The sequence below is a fragment of the Peromyscus leucopus genome, chromosome 3 (assembly GCF_004664715.2).
Source record: "Peromyscus leucopus breed LL Stock chromosome 3, UCI_PerLeu_2.1, whole genome shotgun sequence".
Classification (NCBI taxonomy): Eukaryota; Metazoa; Chordata; class Mammalia; order Rodentia; family Cricetidae; genus Peromyscus; species Peromyscus leucopus.
In genome coordinates this window covers 66,994,042-67,017,919 of record NC_051065.1, presented here as the reverse complement: position 1 = coordinate 67,017,919, position 23,878 = coordinate 66,994,042, and the positions used below count along the sequence as shown (strand labels likewise).

Below are 23,878 nucleotides of genomic sequence, written 5' to 3'. Positions count from 1 at the left end.
CGTTTCCTGCTAACAGTTCCTTTTCCAAAGTGGGGTGGGGGCTTCAAGAAGTAATTCTGTGAAATCTCACCAAGTCACTTATGTTTACATTTCTTTCTGCAAATAGCTTCTTCCACCTCTAGAGATGTAAACGTGTAACATTTTCTTGAAAAATCAAATCACTTCAGTCGGTGACTTATCTTTTTTCCATACTGTATTTTTCCTCAGAATTTGCTGTTTTATGTGTATGGGTGCTTTGCTTGCATGCATGTCTGTGCACCACATGTGTACAGTGCTCACGGGTCAGAGGAAGAGGGTGGATCTCTTGGAACTGGAGTTACAGATGGTGGTTAGCCATGTGGGTGCTGGGAATTGAACCTGGGTCCTCTGGAAGAGCAGCCAGTGCTCTTAACAGCTGAGCCATGGCTCTAGCCCCCATTATATGGTTTTTTTTTTTTTAAGAAACAAATTTCTTAAATGCAACAAGCTCTGGAACAATATTTTATCCTAATTATGGGTGGCAAAGGTGGTAGGCGGAAATGGGATGTTTAAACAGGAAGAGAAACGTGCCGCATCATCTCAGCCACAAGCAGCAGCTTCCTCAAGCCTGAGCTTCCTCCTCCATCTCAGCTTCTTGGATTCCTTTCTGACATCTTCATAGCCCAACATAGCACCTGTGGTCCTTCCCCAAGACCCTTTTGGTGGCTGTCTTAGTTAGGGTTTTATTGCTGTGAAGAAACACCATGACCACAGCACCTCTTACAGAAGAAAACATTTAATTGGGTCTGGTTTACAGGTTCAGAGGTTCAGTCCATTATTGTCATGGCAGGAACCATGGTGGCGTGCAGGCAGACATGGTGCTGGAGAGGTAGCTGAGCATTCTACATTCAGATAGGCAGGCAGCAGGAAGAGAAGGTGCCACCAGGCCTGGTTTGGGCTTCTGAAACCTCAGAACCCACCCCCAGTGACACACATCCTCCAACAAGGCCACACCTCCTAACAGTGCCACTCCCTATGAGCCATGGGGGCCGTTTTCATTCAGACCACCACAGTGGCTAATGTTAAAATCTTCCTGGACACACTTCCTGTTGTTAAAGGGTGAACAGAGAATAAGGTGCAGGAGCAGGGATGCTGCTCCACCCAAACTCGCCCTCCCCCACTGGTACTGCCTTGTGAGGAATTCACTTGCTGGGCTGTCTCTGAACGAGCAGGTCCTTCAGCACTGCAGTAATGACCGAGAAAGCCTGGAGAGGGCACGTGTGACCAGTGTGAGGCAGGGGGATGAAGTGTGCAGCTAAGTCCATCTGCGCATAACCTTTCAGAACTTCGCTGTCGACATGGTTTCTGATTGTATATAAGAGGCCAAGGGAGGGCGAAGACGTGCGTGGGAGGAAAGCGTCTTTCTTACAGTGATTTTCGACTGAAGTAAATGGGTTCCTTTTTAGTTCTCTGCTACGCTTCTGTGGGATAAGTGTGGGCTGATAATGGTATTTGGTGTGGTTTGTACATACGTAGGAGTTTTTCCCTTCGAGTTGTTTACTCTCTGTTTAAGAAATAAAAGCCTGGCTTGGGGATTTAGCTTAGTGGAAGAATACTTGCCTAGAGAGCACAAGGCCCTGGGTTTGGTCCTTAGCTCTGGAAAGAAAGGCAGCCAGGCAGGTAGACTGGCTGGCCTGCCTAAGTCTGGAGTTTGTATCCTTTGCTACTGTCAAGTTTGGGATGTGTAGTCTGAAAGCCACCTTGGCTATAGGCTACATGGCTTAAATACATGATAAAAAGAAGGCCAAGCTATGTGTAGGAAAATATGTAGACAAAAGTGAGATTTCTAATGACTGGTTGATCCTTTCACAATGAAAGGGCCATGGTGGGTAAACTCTGGTCGATTCATTGCCGTTTCCCGTAACCTTCCTGGTGTTCCTGCCGGGATGAGAACGTGCTCATCCCAGAGGTGAGGGAGGGTGTCACTGACTTGTTTGGTAGCAGATAAGCATCATGCCCTGGCTTTCTTCTCTTGCAGCAGTCGGAAACGGAGACTGTGCACCTGTTTATTCCCGCCCTGTCAGTTGGCGCCATCATTGGCAAGCAGGGCCAGCACATCAAACAGCTTTCTCGTTTTGCAGGAGCTTCGATCAAGGTACTGTTCTGCACACTGTGGATTTCCTGATGATACAAGAAAGTGAAAGTGGGGGGCTGAATTCGGGTTAGATAACATACCACAGGAACCCTACAACAGTGGCTTAAGTGTGGTTAGATAACCTCTCTCCAGAAGAATCAGTCTGGGGAGAAGCGAAAGGGCACAGTATCTCGGCGCCTCTGAGATCTTGACTTACAACTTCTTCCTCTGGTTCATCTCCACATTTAGTGCTTTTAAGAGTCACATCTGTCACCTGGCCATTGAGGACAGGAGGATGTAGTGAAGTCTTTCCTGTAGGGAGTTGTCTGTTGGTTGCTGTGGGATATTTCTGCCTATATCACATTCTCAGAACTTAGCCAGGCAGAGCTAGAGGGACAGCAGGAAAACGGGGGTTTGTGTCCTCAGCAGCAACCACAAAGATCTGGAACGCCAAAGGATGACGCCTTACAGTTTCTCTGTGAACAGTCGCAGGAGGTTGAACTAAACAAGGCACTGCTCTGTATGAAGTAGGTCTAGGTGTCAGTTTGGCTCTACGTTACAGAAATGTTAGCTTTATTTTTGAAGGGAGCAGAAAGCAGGACTGGATTTCAACTAAAGCCTCTGTTGAAATGACGACATCAAGCAATTGGCAGTGATGATCTCCAGCTGTAGAATGGGCTGACTCGTGTGTTTTGTCCTTCTAGCTTTACAGTGAAACAATTAGGTGTTTTATTGGCACAGCAAATATGTAGTAATTGTCAGGGTCTCTCTCCGTTGAACCAAGTTTTTCAGTAAGGCTGGCTGGCTGCCTGGTTTGATCTGGGGAACTCTCAGTGCTGGTTTCACAGGTGGGCATCCACATTCCAGTCCTTGCCATTGCACAGCAGTGAGCCATCTCCTCAGCTCAAAGGGCCCCAGAGGCCTTCCTTGTGGCTCCAGGCATGCTGGCTCCTCTCCCTAACATTTTCCCTGTTTCCCCAGCCTGAGCTTTTGTGATTTCATACATTCCATAAAAACAGAGAAGTCTGAGTTTACCTGGATCCTGCTCAGTTAACATTAGCTAACTTCCTGTGTCCTTCCAGTAAGCAGACTTGGGAGCAATTTACTAATAATCTCAGCAACAAGAGTATACAAATAATTCAACAATCCCTCATTTTAAGTTTGAGAAGCGCAGCTTCCTAGACAGCACTCCCCTTTCCTCTGACAGCTAAGGAGATGCCATGGATGTAGTCCTCACAACTTAGCAGTCCAGAGCTCTTAATATGTTAGCACACTTCATGTACCAGTGGAATTGCTACTGGGAGCCAGGCAGTGGGCACACCCAGCCCTCTCAAGGCTGTTACCTATACAGTGATGGGCCAGGTCCCTTATTGCCCTCAGCCTTCAGTGCTCCCATTGAAAAGTGATCATTCTTCAGCTAGATGAGGTATGGGTTGGCTCAGTGATGGTACATGCAGTCTTACATTAGAGTCAGGCACCATTTAAGTATTCAGTAAATAGTGTGCTGTATCTAACTGGCCCGTATTAATCACAGCCTCTCCATAATTCCTTTCCAGAAGGCATTTAATTCCACAGCTCAGTCAGTCATGTGCAGATGTCAGGCTGGTGGGCCTAAGGTGTGTCAATGACACCAGAAAGTATCATAACTGGCTGGTGATGGGTCTGTTACAGATCGCTCCAGCCGAAGCACCGGATGCGAAAGTGAGGATGGTGATTATCACTGGACCACCAGAAGCTCAGTTCAAGGTATGTGCTGTGGAGGGCACAGGTACCCAGAGGGAGCAAGATGCTGCTGCCTTCTCCAGCCCCGGCATCAGTGGGAATCCTAAAGATCAGGGTGGCGCCATGCCAGAATTCTATCACAAACATAAACCCGGCGCCTTTAGTTCTGTCTGGTGTTGGTTACTGTCACTGTTGACATGGTGGGACTTCATCGAGCCCTGTAAACCTGCTCTCTACACCCCTTCTGTCTGGAGATGCTCTAACCTTTAGTGGCCCCGCAGCCCTCACAGCAGGCCCTTTGCTCTTGGCCCTCACTGTCCTAGGATCTTAGTTAGGAAGGCTGGAGTTATGATGGCATGTGGCCTGGCTTGAACTACTGCACGTTTATCAGTATCTGGGGTCCTTTGGAGCTGGCAAAACTTCCATGTATTCTGAGGAGGAGACAACTCGACAGCTAGATCCTCATTTCAAATCCTAGTTTGGTCATTTCCCATTTGTGTGTCCTTAGACAAGTTACCGGTCTCCCAGTTCCTCTTCTGTAGATCGGACAGAAGCACCTCTCTCCTAGCTGTAAGGTATAAGCAACATACACAGTGCTTAGACTAGCGCCTGACACAGTAGCACAGTCCCACGTGCTGGGCCTGGTGATCCCAACTCTGAGCCCATCAGGGAGGCCACTACAGCCACAGGTGCCTTCAGTCTAGTGAACGAACGGTCAGTGTGGGGCACCTTGTCCTAGGCAGCGGCTAAATTCTACTCATTAATTCAACACCTACGTCCTTTTTTAAGTTACCTGTATTTATTTACGGAAAGCATACACATCATGGCATGTATGCAGAGGTCAGAGGCTCACTTGTGAGTCCGCCTTCTCCCACCATGTGGGTGCTGGACTCAGTGACAGGCACTTTTCCTGCTCAGCCACCTCAGCAGCCCAACACCCGTGTCTTGGTCCTGTGTCCACTAACAGCATTCACGCTCAGCCTGTCTCTGCTGTCTGCACGCACCGTTAGCCTGCCTGCAGCTCACTCGCCGTCCTAGCTGGGAAGGACTAACCCAGAGCCTGGCTGTGCAAGTGCCCTGCCTTGACCTGAATCCCGGACCCTCTTCTCTGTTTTAGCCATCAAAGAATCGAGTCAAGGAAAATCCACAGCTGCTTTCCCATCCTTAGAGAGAACAGAACACACAGATATGATGAGTGGCTACTGCTTAGGCATCAAGGTGAAGTTTAGCCCTCCCGGCAGCCCCGTGGTCCGTCAGTTCGTGTCGTAAAGTGGAAATGTTAAGAACTGAGCTGAGTGTGATAGTTTCTAGCCTGTGAGAAACCATAGGCCTGATACCCACCACACATGCACGCACATATGGTACAGACATGCATGTAGACAAACCATTCATACATATACAAATAGATTTTAAATTTTTTTATAGATTTTATTCATTTTATTTTATATATGAGTGTTTTACCTGTAAGTATGTCTGTGTATCAGGTATATGCTCATAGACCAGGATATGGCATCAGATCCCTGGAACTGTAGTTACAGAGATTGTTAACTATCATGTAGGTGCTGGGAATTGAACCTGGATCCTCTGGAAGAACATCCATTTCTCCTAACTGCTGAGCTATCTTCCCCAGCCCCCAAAATAAAAATAAAATGAATGGGATGGAGGAGCATGGAAGTGAATTTTGTCTTTCTCTGATCCCCTCAAATGAGCTTAGCATCTCTGCACCCCCGAGTGTATGGCTGTTTGGGTTTTGAAGGTTCGGCTTAGCAGCTTGTCAGATTAGCCTGACCTCCCAACATAGACCTCTTTCTCCTTTGAAGTGTACAAAAACACATTAACAGTTACACAACCATGTAATATAGCATCTATTTGGGGGCTGATGGGGGGGGCAGGATCTCACTCTGTAGCCAAAGCTGGCCTCAGTTTGCAGTGATGCTCCTCAGCCTCCCAAGTGCCGAGACTACCACGTTATCTGTCGTGGCCAGCACTGGAGCCTCCGAAAGGGGAAAGCAGCAGAGGAAGAGCTGTTCGGGCTGGTGTCTGTCCCCTTTAGACATGGGCTTGGCTCTTTGTGAGCCTGGGGTCCCTGGCTACGTAGTTTTTTCCTAGTTTCTTTTGCTCAAGAAAAATGTATTTTCAGCAGAACGCAGCTTATTCCTTTTAGTTGGTGTGCAGGATGGGTCTCACAATGACGTCATTGCAGTGTATCGCTGTACTCTGCTCCCTGGTGACTCATTAGCCTTGCCTAGGAAAGACAGCTGCTGTCTGTCCTGCTACTGTTGGTCTTCATTCCAGATGCTGATGCACCACTGCAATGGATGTGTATCCCAGGCTGATTTAGGCTGTCTTCAAAGTTAACTGACCTTTTGTTTCAAGTGTGAATGACACTGATGGGCTGTATTGTCGTCTGTAGGCTCAGGGAAGAATTTATGGGAAAATTAAAGAAGAAAACTTCGTTAGTCCTAAAGAAGAGGTGAAGCTTGAAGCTCACATCAGAGTGCCGTCCTTTGCTGCTGGCAGAGTTATTGGGAAAGGAGGCAAAACGGCAAGTACCCAGCAAGAGCCACACCACGCTGGAGGAGCTCTGGCTAGTTGACACAAGTGAGGCCATCTTGGCCAGGGTTTGGGGAAGTTCCCTTGTGACTATGACCTGCTAGTGAGACGTCTGCCTATTTCAGACCAGGGACTTGCAAGGGGAGTCTAGCATTATCTGATGCATAGAACCTCAGCTTTTTATTCTATAGACCCTAACTAGTTTAGTCTCAACTAAGTCTTCCAGATTTATAACTTTGGAGTAGCACAGAGCACGCACTGGATTTCTTTGGCCGGATCTTGGTTCTAGTCATGTTAAAATGGGACTGTAGCTCAGAGGACTGTTAATGGGTGAAGTGAACTGTGTCTGGCATATAGTAATTGCTTGGAAATAAGCTTTTAACGATTAGTAATAGGGTTTTATCTATTTCAGGTGAATGAACTCCAGAATTTATCAAGTGCTGAAGTTGTCGTCCCCCGTGACCAGACACCTGATGAGAATAACCAAGTTGTTGTCAAGATAACTGGCCACTTCTATGCCTGCCAGGCGAGTGGCTTCTCAAATGACAAGTTCTTTTTGTTTTTTAAAGTTGTGGGTTTTTTTTTTTTTTTTTAATATTTATTTATTATGTATACAACATGTATGACTGCAGGCCAGAAGAGGTCACCAGATCTCATTACAGATGGTTGTGAGCCACCATGTGGTTGCTGAGAATTGAACTCAGGACCTCTGGAAGAGCAGTCAGTGCTCTTAACCACTGAGCCATCTCTCCAGCCCCTCAAATGACAAGTTCTTAAGCTCTGTCATAGGGCCTTCCATTCCGTGTGTGTGTGTGTGTGTGTGTGTGTGTGTGTGTGTGTGTGTGTGTGTGTGTGTGTGAGTGAACTTCTTGGATGCTTAGGGTTCAAAGTGTTGGGTAGGGGTGTCAGAGTATGCTGTTCCTGCTGTTCCCCAGGTGGCCTTGAACTCCTAGGCTCCAGAGGTCCCCATAGCTCAGCCTCTGTCCTCAGGCACCACTGTGCCTGACTGTGCTTGGCACATCTAGTTTTCTTTCGGCCAGCCCACTGGTGAGTAGTTCAACTTGATGCTTTGAAAGAGTTAACTTTGGACTCGTAGACGCTATGAAGTCTGTCTTTTGTAGGTTGCCCAGAGGAAAATTCAGGAAATTCTGAATCAGGTGAAGCAGCACCAGCAGCAGAAGGCCCTGCAGAGCGGACCCCCTCAGTCAAGGCGGAAGTAAGGGCTCCGGAGACAGCCACCACAGAGGCAGATGCCAAACCAAAGACAGATTTGCTTAACCAACAGACGGGTCTGACCCATCCAGAATCACATGCGCGAGTATTTCCCTAGCCGGTTGTTCTGAGGACCAGGCAACATGAACTCCTGTCTCTGTGAGAATGTATACTTTATGCTCTCTGAAATGTATGACACCCAGCTTTAAAAAAAAAAAAAAAAGAAAAAGAAAAAAAAAAGTGGGGGTAGGGAAAGAGAACTCCGCACTTCCCTTGTGATATCAAAGTCTCACAAACGTGCTAATTTTTAACATCCTCCATAATGCCAGAAATTGGCATAAATGGTACATTCACTAAATTCATCAAATAAATCAGAAAAAATAGATCGTTCCTAAGTCCAATTGTCGAAATTGGATCCAAGTAGAATTACCACAGGAACATGATGTTAAGCCATTAGAGTAGAACTGTGTTTTCTGTTTCTCTAACACTAACGAGGATAACCTAAGGGAAGTGCTGACCGCTGTTGGCGGGGTATTAAGCGTGCATTTTTACTCAACTACCTCAGGTACTCAGTAATACAGTTAAAAGCAAAATTATTTCTTTTTTGAAAATTTTATATACTTTATAAAGAAACTCCAACCGTTTTTTAAAAAAAATAAAATTTAACAGTTATCAGCTGATAGGCAAATAATTGAGAGAGGAATTTTACGTCTGGCTGGTGACAGTAAAGTTGGAGAATGAATTTTGCATTTTTTGAGCCTTTTGACAGTAGTTGGAAAGTCCGATGATGTTCAAAGATGCAGAGCAGTGCCTGTTCTCGGAGAGCAGCCAACTCATGTGCTCCTTTGTTTCTAGTTGGGAAGGTTGCTGGGACCAACAGCAGAGCGGTGGCAGGTTTTGGAACGGCTAGTTTAAAGAGCTTCAGAAGACTTGGGATTTGCTTGGCTATGTGCGTGAATGCATAAATGCTTTGTGCTCCGTCATACACTATTGACAAAGCATGTCAGTGACGGAATGCAGAATCTACACAAAATCAGCTTACGAACACACTTGAGATCAGGTGATGCTTGGGGGGGTCAGGGGGTCAGGTGTGACCGTGAAGGCAACTACAGGCTCTTCTGTCTCCTGGTGCCGGCACCGTCACGAGCCTGACGAAGCTACGTGGAAGATGTTTTTGAAGCAGGGGCAGTCAGTCCACCGAAACTACTCCAAGGACTGTAACAGGTTTCTGCCTGCCCTGCTCCCCTGATAGGACGTCCAGGTAGGGAGTGCAGCAAATGGTTCTGGGAAGAGGACTGTGGAGCGTCTGACGGTTGGAGCAAACCTGTATGGACACTTGTGGGTGGTCCTCAAGGCCATGCTGCTCTCTGAAATTGTTACTTTGTTCATAAGGTGCTTACAGTCATAGCCCACTGGCCTTGAGGGCATCATGTAACCCTTCAAAAATCATTTTGCCTCATTTGTGTTTCAAGATTAACTTCTACATGCTTTTAAGTTTTTCTGAATATCAGCATCATTTAGACATTATAAAAGTGATCTGAAATGTTTTCCTAAACATTTTCATAAAACCAGTTTATTTTGTAGTTTTAACCAAAAAGTGCCCCTTGTACAACTGAATTCATCTAGCATTCATATTTTTTCCATATGATGGATTTAAACTGCTTTAAAAAAAAAAAAAAGTGACCTTTTCTCCTGCTTTGATTTCAGGAGAGATGTGTTCAAGGCCAGAACTCTTCCTCAATATCTGGCTTTTCCAGTATTTTTTTTTTTTTTAAACTTACAGGTGCTACATTTATATCTATCTGCTGGTTTCAATTCTGCCATGTTTCACGTCTCGCCTTTTAAAGTGGCAAATCATGTTTTACTTTCACTTAAGCATTAGTAGTCTGGAGTACCTGGCACTAAGTAATTCTATACCTGAGTTTGTATTCACCATATACGGATCATTTCTCATCTATAATGTGCCCCAAATGCAGCTTTGTTTTCCAGGTACCTTGATGCAGAATAAAGTCTTCATCATAAGCCACAGCTTTTTGTAGTATGTTCTCAGTTGAGTGTTCTTGAATTCGTTCCTACGATATGTATCTTACACTAGGCAGCGATCTACCAGGAAGTTGTTGGTTTTTTTGTTTCTTCAGCAGCCCCTGGTACATTAAGGTGAACCTTGATTATCCTATTTAATATGAACTAATAGCTACAGATTTGCATGGCTTTTCCTAACCATCTAAATATTCTTCTTTCTTCTGCCACTTGGAGTATTCCATGGTAAATAAGATTTACATTTAAACAAATTTAATAATCTGAACAGAGAACTTAAGTTAATCTTGGCAATCAGTGCTAGTAACCCTAGTAGGATCTCAAAAGTAAAGGCAGTGTACTGAAGAACTGGAACTGAATACTGGTTCTTGGTCTGTGAGCTCCTTTACCTAGTCTCTCTGCATGGCCGTCATCAGCATGAATGTCCAAGAGGTAGACAAAACTTGCAGTGCCCAAGAGGACAGGGCTAAGACCTGCACCTGCAGATGGCTCAGTCACACCTAAGGGATGAAAGGCATCACTCTGTTTCATTCACATTGAACTCCACTGGAGTCAGGGATAAGGTGTCATCTTCTAGTCCAAGAATGAAGTCTTCAGGTAATGTCTCAGCTGCTATCTGAGCTAACTGGTCATCAAAAGAACGTAGAGTCCATAGTTTCTCTAATTCATAGGTTTCTCTGGTTTCTGGAAGCATCAAATGGATCACCATACTGCCTATGAGGAACAGATAAAAATTACAATGAAGAAGATTCATTTGCTTATATTTTATCAATGCATCTGTCCTTCACCTTGGACTTCTGGGCAAATGATCCACCCCCTTCCTGCAATGTGATGCTGTGCCTTTGTTAGCATATCCGCCACTAAGCATGGGAATAATGAGGTCAATGACCGTTGTTAACCTTATCCAAGGGAATGTAAGTTGGTGTGCCAGGTTCCTCTGGTCATACCCTCAACAACTGTCTCCCAGATTTTACTTTTCTGCACATCCCGAGAGCAAAGGAGGTTTCAAAGACAACAGTTCTATCAGATAGGGCTTGCCTGCGGGACAAAGGACAGCTCTGCTCACAGCGATGCTTCATTGTCTATAGACAGCTATGACTGTCCTAACTGGAGAGAGCGGAGTGGCTACTGCTGATAAGCATCCTGTTCTGCAGTATTCAAGATGTTCCCCAAGCTCACAGCAAAAACATTTGACCAAAACATGAATGTGACAAAGCCGAGAAGCCCTGGTTTAGGGCCTTGCGGTCTCACAGCACAGCAAGTGGGCTGGCTTCTTCCACAGAAGACTTGGTGTACACGTTCTCTGGCCGCACAGTTTATGATGCTGGCCTCCACCTCTGCTGCAAGAAACACACCGCCTTTTCACAATGGTCTTGTGTTCGTGAAATTGGAAAGACAATTGTTAGCTTGTGAGCTGGCTAGTTTCACGTCAACTTGACACAAGCTATGGTCATCTGGGAAGAGGGAACCTCAGTTGAGAAAACGTCTCAAGAAGATTGGGCTATAAGCAGGCAAGCCAATAGGGCCTTTAATTAGTGATTTATGTATGCTGTGATGCCGTCTCTGGACTGGTAGTCCTGGGTTCTATAAGAAAGCAGACTCAGCAAGCCATGAGTAAGCCAGTAAAGCAGCTCCCCTCCATGGTCTCTTCATCAGTTCCTGCCTCTATGTTCCTTCTTGCCCGAATGGATTTTCAATGACCAACTGTTATATGGAAGTGTGAGACAAATCCTTTTCTCCCCAAGTTGCGTTTGGTCATGGTGTTTCAGCACAGCAATAGTGACCCTAACTAACCATGGCAGCTTACAAGTAGGCTAAAATCTCAAACACCTGCCTCCTGGCCCCCAAGTAAGCATACAGCTACTGTTTTCCCTTAGTACAGATCTGGCTGGGAGGTGTTTTGAAACTGGTATAGTAATATACCTGTCACTCACCTCTGTGGCGCCTTATACTATAAGGCATATAGTATGTTTTCTACTAAGAGTGTATATCCAGAGTACTTTGGTTAGGCAAAGCTTTCACATGTGAATACCACCACCTGAGCTATAATTAAATCAAACTTTGTTACTTGAAACACATTTCAAAAATCTTACATTAATATGCACACAGCAATTTTATTTCTATCTTTTTGTAGTTTAAATAATGGGTATTTATTTGTAAACTGTGCAATAGTAACTTACCAAAATCCACACATAGCCAGTCATCCGTGTCCTTCCCTTCAATCTTGACATGCGGATCACTTCTACATTTTAGGTGTTTATACTAGGGGGGGAAAAGCAGGCCATACATTTAGGAGAGAGTCTCTGTGTCTACTTAAGACCTAGTGAGTTTTCTTGAACTGAATTTGGGGACTAGCTAATTCATTTCTCACAGCCATCATAGGCAATTATGATTGCCCCGTGATTCATAATTTAGAGAAAAGAATTTTCTCCGCAAGTCTTCTCCTGGGCTCTCTTTCTCTGGACTCAAATGGCCCAGGTTGTTCCACACAGGCCACCTCACTCATCCACGAAAGTACCCGAGGTGCTGTCTGGTTCCTACCACATGTGCCCACTCAGCTGCCCTCGCTCTCGGGACAAGCAGACACCACTTTCCTGTTGAAGGGTAGTCTCAGTGCTGACTCCACACAAGCTCAGGATATATGATAAGCGTCTCATGTGTTTTCCCCAAAGAACTATGGACAGTCAGCGCTCACCTGTCAGGAATACCAGCAGAGAACTATGAGAGACACGGGGACATTCTAAAGACAAAGGCGGCTGACTGTGACTACACACCCTTAATTCAAAACAAAGGAGGCTTTTTAATAGCAAGCACTTGACTCAGCAAGTCATCTTCCCAACCCCTCTCCACTGTTTGGAGAGGGTCGTGCTTTGTAGCCCTAGCTGGCCTCAGAACCGCCATCCACAGCATCCACATAAAAAGCGGAGTATAGCTGGATGGTAGTGTTACACACCTTTAATCCCAGCACTCGGAGGCAGAGCCAGGCAGATCTGAGTTTGAGACCAGCCTAGTCTACAGATCGAGTCCAGGACAGCCAGGGGTACAGGAGAAACCCTGTCTTGAACCACCCCCCCTCCTCAAAAAATAAACAAATAATAAAGAGTCTAGTAGTGTGCACCTGTAACTCCAGGCAGATCTTAGGGGCTAGTCAGGCTGAATCAGCAACCCTCAAGTTCAGTGAGACTGTCTCAAAAAGTAACTTTGAGAGAAGAGAGGAAGAAACTAGATGACCGCTGGCCTCCACATGAACATAATTCCAAAGGCCAGCTGAGTGGGGGTTTATGTTGGCAATCACAGCACCTGAAAGGCTGGGGAAAGGGGATCACCACAAGATGGAAGCTAGTCTGGCCATACAGGAAGCCTGCCTTAAATAGTCTATGGGGGTCAAATACCACAAGATTGAACGTGTGTGTGTGTGTGTGTGTGTGAGAGAGAGAGAGAGAGAGAGAGAGAGAGAGAGAGAGAGAGAGAGAGAGAGAGAGAGAGAGAAAGAGTGTTCAATTAGCCTACTTTCAATACTGGATAGAGCAAATACATTCATAAGGGACTTGATCAATGCTATCATTTAGATCCACTAAACAGATCACTCTACGTCACAACTGAGGAATACTTTTCTGGGTATACCAGGAATGGTCTGTGGCAACACATATTAACCAGACCACAAATAAGTAACTTTTAAAAATTATTTTTTGAGACAGGGTCTCACTAGCTCTGGCTGGCCTCAAACTCAAGAGATCTGCTTGCCTCTGCCTCCTAAGTGCTGGGATTAAAGGCCTGCAACACTACACCCAGCTTAATATATTTTTTTAGTCACATAGAATATGTTCTCATAGTGACAATGAAACTAGAAATCAACAGAAGGAAAACCTACAGATCTGCAGACTTTATCAGTGTGCTCGAGCTACTGTGGTTAGAGAAGAGACAGACAGACATGGAGACATGAACATGAACTTGGGGATACAGCAAACGCACTACTGGGGGAACTTGGAGATGCAGACCCATGTACTGAAGTCCTGACTGCAGCTCAACAGCCACATATATATACTGTAAAGAACAAGAAAGTGAGAATGTAGACGACCTAGACACAAGACAAGGATGTCCGCTTTGATTGGAAGTTCTAGCCAGAACAATTAAATGAAAGAAAGAAGAGCATCCAACTTGGAGGGGGAAAAAAAACAATTTCAAAAAGAATAAAATATATCTGAGCCAACATTTCTCTAAACCCTTTTTGTTTTATTTTTGTTTTCTTGAGACAGGGCTTCTCTGTGTAGTTTTGGTATCTGTCCCGGATCTCACTCTGTAGCCCAGGCTGGCCTCGAACTCACAGAGATCCGCCTGGCTCTGCCTCCCAGTGCTGGGATTAAAGGTGTGTGCCACCACCGCCCAGCTTTGAGAGACAGTTCTCATTCAAACCCTTACATACACCAATACTTCTCAAAGTGACTTCCAGACTCAATGTGATCCCCTTCCAAATCCGAGGATGTATTTTAAAGAGACAGAATCCACCACCACATGGAGATGGAATCTCTGGGAACACTAAACAGTAAATAAAGTCCATGGTCTGACATACTCAGATTTTAAAACTTCCTACTGGGGTAGAGGCCTGACTGAATGAGTGTTTAAGGTGCTTAAAGACCCAAGTTCATCCCTAGAACAAAAAAGCACCACTACCTCAAAATTTAATACAAAACAAACTGGTGAGTATAGTATGAGCATATAGTTAGACACACAAACCAATAATAGAGTCCAGAAATAAACCCTCCTATGATATCATGGTCAAATGATACTCAAGTGCTGAGACCATTCAGTGGGAAAATGGAGAGAGGCTGAAGAAACAGTGCTGAGAAAATCTGATATCCACGTAGAAAACTTTATTAAAACTCACTCAAAATACTCTAAGTCTCAGCTGTAGCAATTAGGTAAGAAAAAGACCTAAGCGATAAAATAGGACCGGGCCAGATGTGCTGTCCCATGCCTTAACCCCAGCACTTGGAGGCAGAGTCAGGCAGATCTCTGAGTTTGAAGCCAGCCTGGTCTACAGAATAAGTCCCAGTACAGCCATACACAGAGAAACCCTGTCTTGAAAAACCAAAAAGAAAAAAAAGACTAACTTTGCAGGAAAATTGGGTGTGATGGTACTCACCTTTAATCCCAGCACTCAGGAGGCCTCACAGTTGAAACCTTGTCTCAAAAAAAAAAGGCAAACCAACCCCCTAAAAAGAGGCAAACATGACTACATAGAAGACCTTAGAGTCTGCTAGAAAACTCTCAAGCCTAATGAAACTTCAAGCTGCAGAATACAGTCAATCCGTACACACATCTTTAATTACCTTCCTATATACCAACAATGTACTGAGAAAGCAACTGTATACACACACATACATCTTTAATCACCTTCATATATACCAACAGTGTACTCTCAGAGAAAGTAGTTGTATATACATACACACACTCACACCTTTAATCACCTTCATATATACCAACAATTTACTCAGAAAGCAACTATATACACACACATATCTTTAATCACCTTCATATATACCAACAGTGTACTCTCAGAGAAAACAACTAGGAAAAACTGTGGTGGTAATCTAATTGTACTGAAATGTGATTTTGATTGTATGTTAATAAATAAAGTTGCCCGGGGGTCAGAGCTATTAGAGCCATAGCAAGAGTGTGGCGGTGGTGGCACACGCCTTTAATCCCATAGATCTCTGTGTGTTCAGGGATACAGCCAGCATTGGAGACATATGACTTTAAGACCTAGGGGGCTGTACATTCAGACAGTGACGAGGCAGTCACGTGTTTGGGTTTACAACCAATGAGAAGGCAGAACAAAATACTATAAATAGACAAACAGACAGGATATAGCTCTCTTTCAGGAAGCTGGGACACCGCAGGAGGAAGGGTGAGATTTTAGCTCTGAGCTCTGACCTCTCGGCTTTCTCTTTTACATTGTTTCTGTGTTTCTTATTTAATAAGACTGTTGGATACATCCACAGAAAACATCCCATTAAAAATAACTAAGCTAGACTGGAGAAATGGCTGAGAGGTTAAGAGCACTGGCTGCTCTTCCAGAGGACCTGGGTTCAATTCCCAGTACACACATGGCAGCTCATAACTGTCTGTAACTCCAGTTCTAGAGAATCTGACACTCACACCAATGCACATAAAATAAAGTTAAATAAATTAAAAAACAAAACAAAAACAAAAAAAGAAAAAAAAACTAAGCCAGGTGCCTTTAATCTCAGCACTCAGGAGGCAGAGGCAGAGGTGGGCAGATCACTGTGAGTTTGATGCCAGCCTAGTCTACAGAGTGAGATCCAGGATAGCCAGGGCTACACAGAGAAACCCTGTCTCAAAATCAAAACAAAATCAAAACAAAAAACATTAAATAATTAGGAATTTATCACTCCACAGAAGAGGAAGAGCTCTACAACAGAAACTTCAGGACACTGAAAATCACAGAAGACACTCAGAAGGAAAGACATCTGCTCCTGGATTGGCAGAAGTGTGAAAACAGCTTTACTGCCTGAATTAATTTACTAATTTAATCCAACACCTACCAAAATTCCAGTGTCATATTTCACAGGTTTAAGAAAAACAAAGGATTTATGTGGACCAAAAGGCTACAAACAGCCAAAGCAATCCTAAGAAGTAAGAATAATGCTGACCTCAAGCTATACCAGAGTTAATGTGATAAAGACAGCCTGTCACAGGTAGAAAAACAGACAAGTAGGGGCTAGAGAGTTGGCCCTGTAGTTAAGAGCATGTACTGCTTTTGAAGGCCCTGAGTTCAGTTCCCAGCACCTACACGGTAGCTCATAACCATTGGTAACTCCAGTTCCAGGGGGTCAAACACCATCTTCTGACCTCCAAGGGCACTAGGCACATAAGCGCTGCACACACATACACGCTAGCGAACTCTGACACATAAAGACTTAAAAGTCTAAGAAAATTACATTAAGTACATTTGCAGACCAATGGGACAGAGAGGACCCAGAAACAACTCTGCTGTGTCTACTTAATTTCAAGAGAGATACAAACAGATGGGGAAAGCTGATTCAATGAACGGTGCTGATGAAACTGGACATCTACGTACAGAAGAATTAGATTAGACTGCGATCTTGCACCTTCTACAAATATCAACTGAACTTGTGGATCCAAAGCTTTCATTTCAACAGGAAACACTGGAACTTTTAAAAGAAAAACATAGGGGTAGGCAAGAATTTCTGAAAGGAACATCAACTGGACAACTGGACAGGAACTAGCACCAAATTCAACAGATTAGGGTACATGGAAATAAAAGACGTTGGTTAATTTCACTATGAAGGGAGCTGTTTGCGTCAGGCCCTGAAGCACCACCCCTCACGGTAGCAGGTAACTGTTACACCTGCTTATGACCTTGAGGTACATGTCCCTGGAGTGTGGCAGCTGGTGGGGATGGGGGGGCAGAGCTTGCCAGAGTACAGCATTGGACCATGCCTCACTCTTGCAGGATCCTATGACAAATTCCTTTATTCTGTCTTGTGAGTTAACCCCCAAATAGATTTCTTTGATCATTAAGCAGACTCTGTGGATTGCTAGCGACATAATCCCATTATCGTGATGTTTATTATTCACAAGTTAATGATAATAAATTTTACTTTAGGGGCTGGGGAGATGGCTCAGAGGTTAAGAGCACTGACTGCTCTTCCAGAGGTCCTGAGTTCAATTCCCAGCAACCACATGGTGGCTCACAACCATCTGTAATGAGATCTGGTGCCCTCTTCTGGCCTGCAGTCATACATGCTGTATACATAATAAATAAATAAATCTTTAAAAAAAATTTTTTTAATTTAAAAAAGTTAAAAACAGAATGATGATATGATTTAAATATTACACCTCTAGGTGTACACCCAAAATAATTAAAACCAAGAACGTGACTAGATAGTTCTATGCTCATATTTAAAGTAAGTCACAATGGCCAAAAGCTGGGCACAACCTAAGTGTCCATCACTGGGTGAATAAATAACCAAGAAGGTAAGTATGTATACATACATACATACACACACACACACACACACACACACACACACATACACACAAAGTAGGATGTAACTCAACTTTTGAAAGGAAGAAGTGGTCTGAGGTGTAGCTCCAAGGCAGATCACTAGGACTCAAAGGTCATTGGATCAATCCCATCACTGAACAAGGAAAAACAAAACAAAACCTGGCACTTACCTTGACAATACAACTTGAGTGATATAAACTAGTCATAAAAGGCCAAATGCTATGTGATTCTACTTGTAAGAAACTAAAAGTCGGCCGGGCGGTGGTGGCGCACGCCTTTAATCCCAGCACTCGGGAGGCAGAGCCAGGTGGATCTCTGTGAGTTCGAGGCCAGCCTGGGCTACCAAGTGAGTTCCAGGAAAGGCGCAAAGCTACACAGAGAAACCCTGTCTCGAAAAACCAAAAAAAAAAAAAAAGAAAAGAAACTAAAAGTCAATATTTTTCATTTTTATTTATTTTTCTGTTATCAGCTTGATACAGTATAAATTCTTATCCTAATAGTGAAATGTTTCACTGAGGCTTGCACAGTAATTGAGTAAAACCAAAACTTATTATAAGCCACAGCCATCCTAGGGTCCCCCCTGCTATGTAGCCTCCCTGGTTCTGTGGGTTGTAGTCTGATCTTTGCTTTATATCTAGAATCCACTTATGAGTGAGTACATACCATGTTTGTCCTTCTGGGTTTGGGTTACCTCACTCAGGCTGATATTTTCTAGTTCATCCATTTGCCTGCAAATTTCATGCTATCATTGTTTTTCTCTGCTGAGTAGTACTCCATTGTGTATATGTACCACATTTTCTTAATCCATCCTTCAGTTGACAGGCATCTAGGTTGTTTTCAGGTTCTGGTTATTACAAATAGTGCTGCTATGAACATAGCTGAGCATGTATCTTTGTGGTATGATTGAGCATTCCTTGGGTAGATGCCCAATGGCACAGGAGATCACTTCCTAAATGTAACACCAGCAGCACAGACACTGTGCACAATTAATAAATGCGACCTCTTGAAACTGAGAAGCTTGTATAGGGCAAAAGACACGGTCAATAAGACAAAAAGACAGCCTACAGAATGGGAAAAGATCTTCACAACCCCACATCTGATAGAGGACTGATCTCCAAAGTATATAAAGAACTCAAGAAACTAGACATCAAAATACTGAACAATCCAATTTAAAAAATGGGCTAAAGAGCTAAATAGAGAATGCTCAAAAGAATCACAAATGGTTGAAAGACATTTAAAAGAAATGCTCAACATCCTTAATCATCAGAGAAATGCAAATCAAAACGACTCTGAGATACCACCTTACACCTGTCAGAATGGCTACGATCAAAAACACCAATGACAGTCAATGTTGGAGAGGATGTGGAGCAAAGGGAACACTCCTCCACTGTTGGTGGGAATGTAAACTTGTACAACCACTGTGGAAATCAGTATGGCGGTTTCTCAGAAAATTGGGACTCGATCTACCTCAAGATCCAGCCATACCACTCTTGGGCATAAAAGTCAAATTCTTAAGAGACAAAGGCCCGGCCGGGGTGGTGGCGCACACCTTGGGAGGCAGAGGCAGGCAGATCTCTGTGAGTTCGAGGCCACCCTGGTCTACAGAGTGAATTCCAGGACAGGCTCCAAAGCTGCACAGAGAAACCCTGTCTCGAAGAAAGAGAGAGAGAAAGAGAGAGAGAGAGAGAGAGAGAGAAGGAAAGTAGAATGTAGTTACACAAGAAGAGAGAATAGGGAGTTATCGTCTAATGGGCAAGAATTTCAGTTCTCAGTTGGGTGGTGGTGGTGGTGGTGGTGGTGGTGGTGGTGGTGGTGGTGGTGTTGCATGCCTTTAGTCCCAGCATTTAGGAGGCAGAGGCAGATGGATCTCTCTGAGTTCAAGGCCAGCCTGGTCTACAGAGTGAGTTCCAGGACAACCAGGGCTACACAGTGAAACCCTGTCTCAAAAAATAAATAAATAAAATAAATCCTCCTCTATTATATAAAGCATATCCAGGTCTGCTTTCCAACACATTTTTATTTTATAAGCCTTTTCTAAGCATCCTCAGTTGTTCTTAACTGCCTTTTCCTTGACCCATTTTTAACAAGAGTGGTCTATTTCCCTGAAGAATGGAGCCACATCTGCCAGAAGCTGCTGTATATGTACTTCTTCTGTTCTGAATCACATTCAATTGGAAAACACATTCTCCTCCTTTTACACCTGGGAATTCACCGAGCAAGGACACCTATATTTCACTTTTACCTTCCCAATACTGCAGAGGATTTGGAGAACACCTTGGCAGCTGGACCTGGGCTATGGTAGCTGAACAAGGTAGATTAAGCCAGCTAGAGAGCAGAGTCCCTCTGTTAAAACACCTTTCCTGAGTTGCTTTTGATCATGGTTGTTCCATAGCAACAGAAGTATTGCCTACAACTTTTTGAAAATTATGAAAATTTATATGGCTGTCCATTGAGGCAGAAATCACAGCCACATGTGGAAACTGTCTGAAATGTGGCTAGTATAACTGAAGAACTGTGTTTCCAAGTCTGATCCACATTTGAATAGCCATTTCTGGACTGGGGAGAGGGCTCAGCAGTTAGGAGCACTTGCTGCTCTAGCCGAGGACCTGTTTGGCAGCCACATCTGGTGGCCTGTGCATATACTCACACAGAGGCACATATCTAATATTTGTTTGTTTGTTTTTGGAGACAGGGTTTCTCTGCATAACAGTCCTAACTGTCCTGGAACTCACTCTGTAGACCAGGCTGGCCTCGAACTCAGAGAGCTGCTTGTCTCTGCCTCCCAAGTGCTGGAATTAAAGATATGGGGTCACCACACCTGGCTAATTTAAAATGATTTTAAGGGCTGGAGAGTTGGCTCAGATGTTGACAGCACTTGGGCTCAATTCCGGGCAACTACATGGCAACTCACAGCTTCCTTTACCTCCAGTTCTAGGAGATCACACACTTTCCTCTGACACGAGGCATACGCATAAAATACAAATATTTAAATCTTTTAAATAAATGTTAAAAAGCTGTCAATGGCCACTTGTGGATAGAGGCTATCGTACTGGTGCTGTTCGAGAACACTCTGACGTGTACTGTCTTGTGGCTTGTTTCGGGGTATTAATTTTTCCCATCACAAAAGACAAGAATTAGAAATACCTGGTCTCAACAGAGCTAAATACTTGTTCCCAAGCCTTTCACTATGGAAAACCAGAAAATGACTCTTAGAAATTCTGAAATCTGGGCTTTCTCCATAACCTTTCATGGCTACGGAGTAATACATCCCAAGTATTACTCCCACCCTAACGTACTAACGTCATTCTGTAGTTAAAGGTTCAAAACAAGAGAGAGCACCCTACCATCTTCACAATGTAGTAGGCCATAGCATGTAAGTGTCGGCTGGAAGTCCCACTACAGATGACAAAGTAGTCTGTGTATCTCATTTCTGGAGGAACCTTGATCACACAAATGTCTCTTGCATTTTCTTGCCTCAGAAGTGAAACCAGCATGTCGATGTCAAACTTGGCGCCAATGTGATCTGAAATGCAGAAATACTTGAGTCAGATGGCCAAGGAAAAAACAGACCTGCAGATATCCAGAGAAGCAGACCAACACAGAGGTCTCCTGGAGGGTGGCACTGCTCCTCCAAGAGTGTATTTATATCCAAAATGATTAGGAGAATACCAGGCAGGAGGATTCCAAGTTCAAAGCTGGCCTGAGCAACTCAGACAATGTCTAAAAAATTAAAACAAACAACAAAAAAGCCTGAGAATGTGGATCAGTGGAGGAATACTTGCCTAGCATGCACAAGGCCCTGGATCCAATACCCAATACACTCAAAACAAAACCAACCAAAAATCGGCTCAAAACCGAAGCTGGGCAGCAGTTTCGTACAGTTCAGCTCAGCTTTTCTAGGCAGAATGCGGATATCACACAGACACTGCATACACCCATTGCTATTAGTAAATGGAAGCGGTAGCAAATGCCTTCTATCCCTTAGGACTTAAATGAACAGTATACAGCAGAGGTGCTTGCTACACAGCAGCACGACTTGGGGAGATGATGATATCCTGGGGCATGGGCATGTTACAAAGCTTACTGAACTGTAATTGGGAGACAGGTGGGTTCTCAAGCAGTATCTGGTCCACAGCCCTCAACGGTATAAAGAAAAGTGCTGCTGAGCCAATCTGTAAGAGTTAACCGCATAAGTGGGTCTCATTTTCAAACATCTTGGTTTTCTTCTTTTTCTTTTTGTTAGAGATTTAGACACTTCGTTCTAAAAAACGAATACTGAGTGGATAAATGTGTAATATTTCTAAGTTCAAATCTGACTCCAAAGGACCTGGAAGTTCATCAAAGGCTCACCCTCTCATATTCTATTATCTCTCAGTATGTTGTTGTTACTGACCTTCTCTCATGCGTCTAAAGCCGCTGGCAATAACTCAAGGATCTTACGTGGGCCCCAACTCCTCTTAGAACTTACACTGGCCGGAGCTCCAGGCTGCTCAGAATCTGCACTCCCCAACACTCTCAAAAATTCATTTCCTACGACCCTGGGTAGATCCTGAGGAGGGGTGAGAACCCTGGGCCGTGATGCCAAGGGTCGGGTGTGCCGAGCCATGTGGGCCGGGGTTTTGAAGACCGCACGTCTCCTGACCTCCCGTTCTTTCCGCCAGCCACCTCAGTCCCTCCTAGCTCTGCGTAAGTTCTGCGGCTCACCCCCGAAGCGCACAGAGCAGCTCAGGGCGCCCTGGGTCAGACGGGGCCACTAGCTGTCCTGCCCGCGTACCTGCGGCTCCCGGCTGCGGGCCAGCCTCGCCATCGCTCCGCTCCTCCGGCCGAGGACCACGGTGCAGGCCGCGCGCCAACCTCCGGGGTAGGCCGGTCGTGGGCCCCGCCGAAAGCCATCGCTCTGCCAGCCGAGGAAGCCGGGGAGCCGAAGACACCGCCGGGCCCGCTCGCTGCGAGACCACCCCGCGCCAGAGCAGCGGCCACAGGCGCCGCGCAGGCGACCAGCCGGGACCCATGGCTGTAGCTGCGACGTCTCTGGGGGGAGGGCCCTCAGGGCGGCGCCGGGATTCTACGTCACGGTGTGGGCGGAGCCATGACGGAAAGCGGAGATTAGGACGCATTGGCTCAGGCGTAGTTTCTTTATTAAGGAGTTGAAAGGGAGCGATAGCCGGGCGGTGGTGGCGCACGCCTTTAATCCCAGCACTCGGGAGGCAGAGCCAGGCGGATCTCTGTGAGTTCGAGGCCAGCCTGGGCTACCAAGTGAGCTCCAGGAAAGGCGCAAAGCTACACAGAGAAACCCTGTCTCGAAAAACCAAAAAAAAAAAAAAAAAAAAAAGAAAGGGAGCGATAGTGTCCTGCGCCTTTGAGTTCGAGGCCAAGCTGGTCTAAAAAGCGAGTTCCAGGACAGCTAGGGTTACATAGAGAAAAACCCTGTCTCAAAAAAAAAAAAAAAAAGTGAGTCCAAATAATCTTTATAGAGAGATGGCTCAGCAGTTAAATATGAGTTCAATTCCCAGCACCCACATGGTGGCTCACCACTATCTATAATGAGATCTGATGTTCTCTTCTGTCTAATGCCCTCTTCTGTTATATAGGCATACATTTAGATAGAACACTCATAAAATAAATAAAATAAAAATAAATAACAAAAGCATTCCTACATCTCTCATCTCTCTCCTCTCCTTCACTCCCCTCCTCCCCCCACCTCAAAGCTTCTCTAGCTTTCTCCTCTCTTTTTTTCTTCTCCCCCAAATATGCAGAAATGAACCCTGTCAGACAGGAATTGAGTATTTTTCAGCCATCTCCCATTGTAAAAAAAGAAATTTTAAATTTTAGATTCAAGAGCTGGAGAGATGGCTGAGTGGTCAAGAGCACAGACTGCTCTTCCAGAGGACCTGGATTTAATTCTCAGCGCGCGCACACACACACACACACACACACACACACACACACACACACACACACGGCAGTCCACAACCATCTGAAACTCCAGTTCCATGACATCAAATGCCCTCTTCAGAACCTTGAAGTGCACAGACATATATGCAGGCAAAACACTTGAACACATAAAATAAAAATAATTAAATAAATAAACAAACAAATAAATAAATATAAAAAACAGTTAATGCAGAGACTCATAACTAGTCAAAGTACTGAGATTATGTGAACGTTGAGTGTGTAGCTCTAAACTGGATATTTATATCAAACCCTCC

General features: G+C 44.7%; 2 protein-coding genes across 2 annotated transcripts in view; one reads left to right on the top strand and one right to left on the bottom strand.

Annotated features, from left to right (window-relative positions):
* The window catches only part of Igf2bp3 (insulin like growth factor 2 mRNA binding protein 3), a 134,380-nt gene extending 124,775 nt beyond the window's left edge, over positions 1–9,605 (top strand). Inside the window, exons 11-15 of the mRNA XM_028864217.2 lie at positions 1,997–2,113; positions 3,764–3,838; positions 6,228–6,359; positions 6,780–6,893; positions 7,489–9,605. Coding sequence (XP_028720050.2) covers positions 1,997–2,113; positions 3,764–3,838; positions 6,228–6,359; positions 6,780–6,893; positions 7,489–7,587 — 537 coding nt within the window. The 3' untranslated portion in view covers positions 7,588–9,605. The remainder of the gene's footprint in view (positions 1–1,996; positions 2,114–3,763; positions 3,839–6,227; positions 6,360–6,779; positions 6,894–7,488) is intronic.
* Malsu1 (mitochondrial assembly of ribosomal large subunit 1) lies at positions 9,137–22,738 on the bottom strand. The gene is made up of 4 exons (XM_028864173.2): positions 22,444–22,738; positions 21,014–21,192; positions 11,797–11,878; positions 9,137–10,330 (listed from the first exon to the last, which is right to left on the bottom strand). The coding sequence occupies exons 1-4, from the start codon at positions 22,679–22,681 to the stop codon at positions 10,134–10,136; spliced, it is 696 nt and encodes a 231-aa protein (XP_028720006.1). The 5' UTR covers positions 22,682–22,738; the 3' UTR covers positions 9,137–10,133.
* Positions 22,739–23,878: the final 1,140 nt, after the last annotated feature.

Excerpts from the sequence above, each read along its gene's own strand:
- Malsu1 (XM_028864173.2), bottom strand. The coding sequence starts at position 22,681 with ATGGGTCCCGGCTGGTCGCCTGCGCGGCGCCTGTGGCCGCTGCTCTGG. Across the intron at positions 21,193-22,443 it reads CCCGCAGCCGGGAGCCGCAG|ATCACATTGGCGCCAAGTTT; the intron begins GTACGCGGGCAG and ends TCTGCATTTCAG. Across the intron at positions 10,331-11,796 it reads CTGGCTATGTGTGGATTTTG|GCAGTATGGTGATCCATTTG; the intron begins GTAAGTTACTAT and ends TGTTCCTCATAG.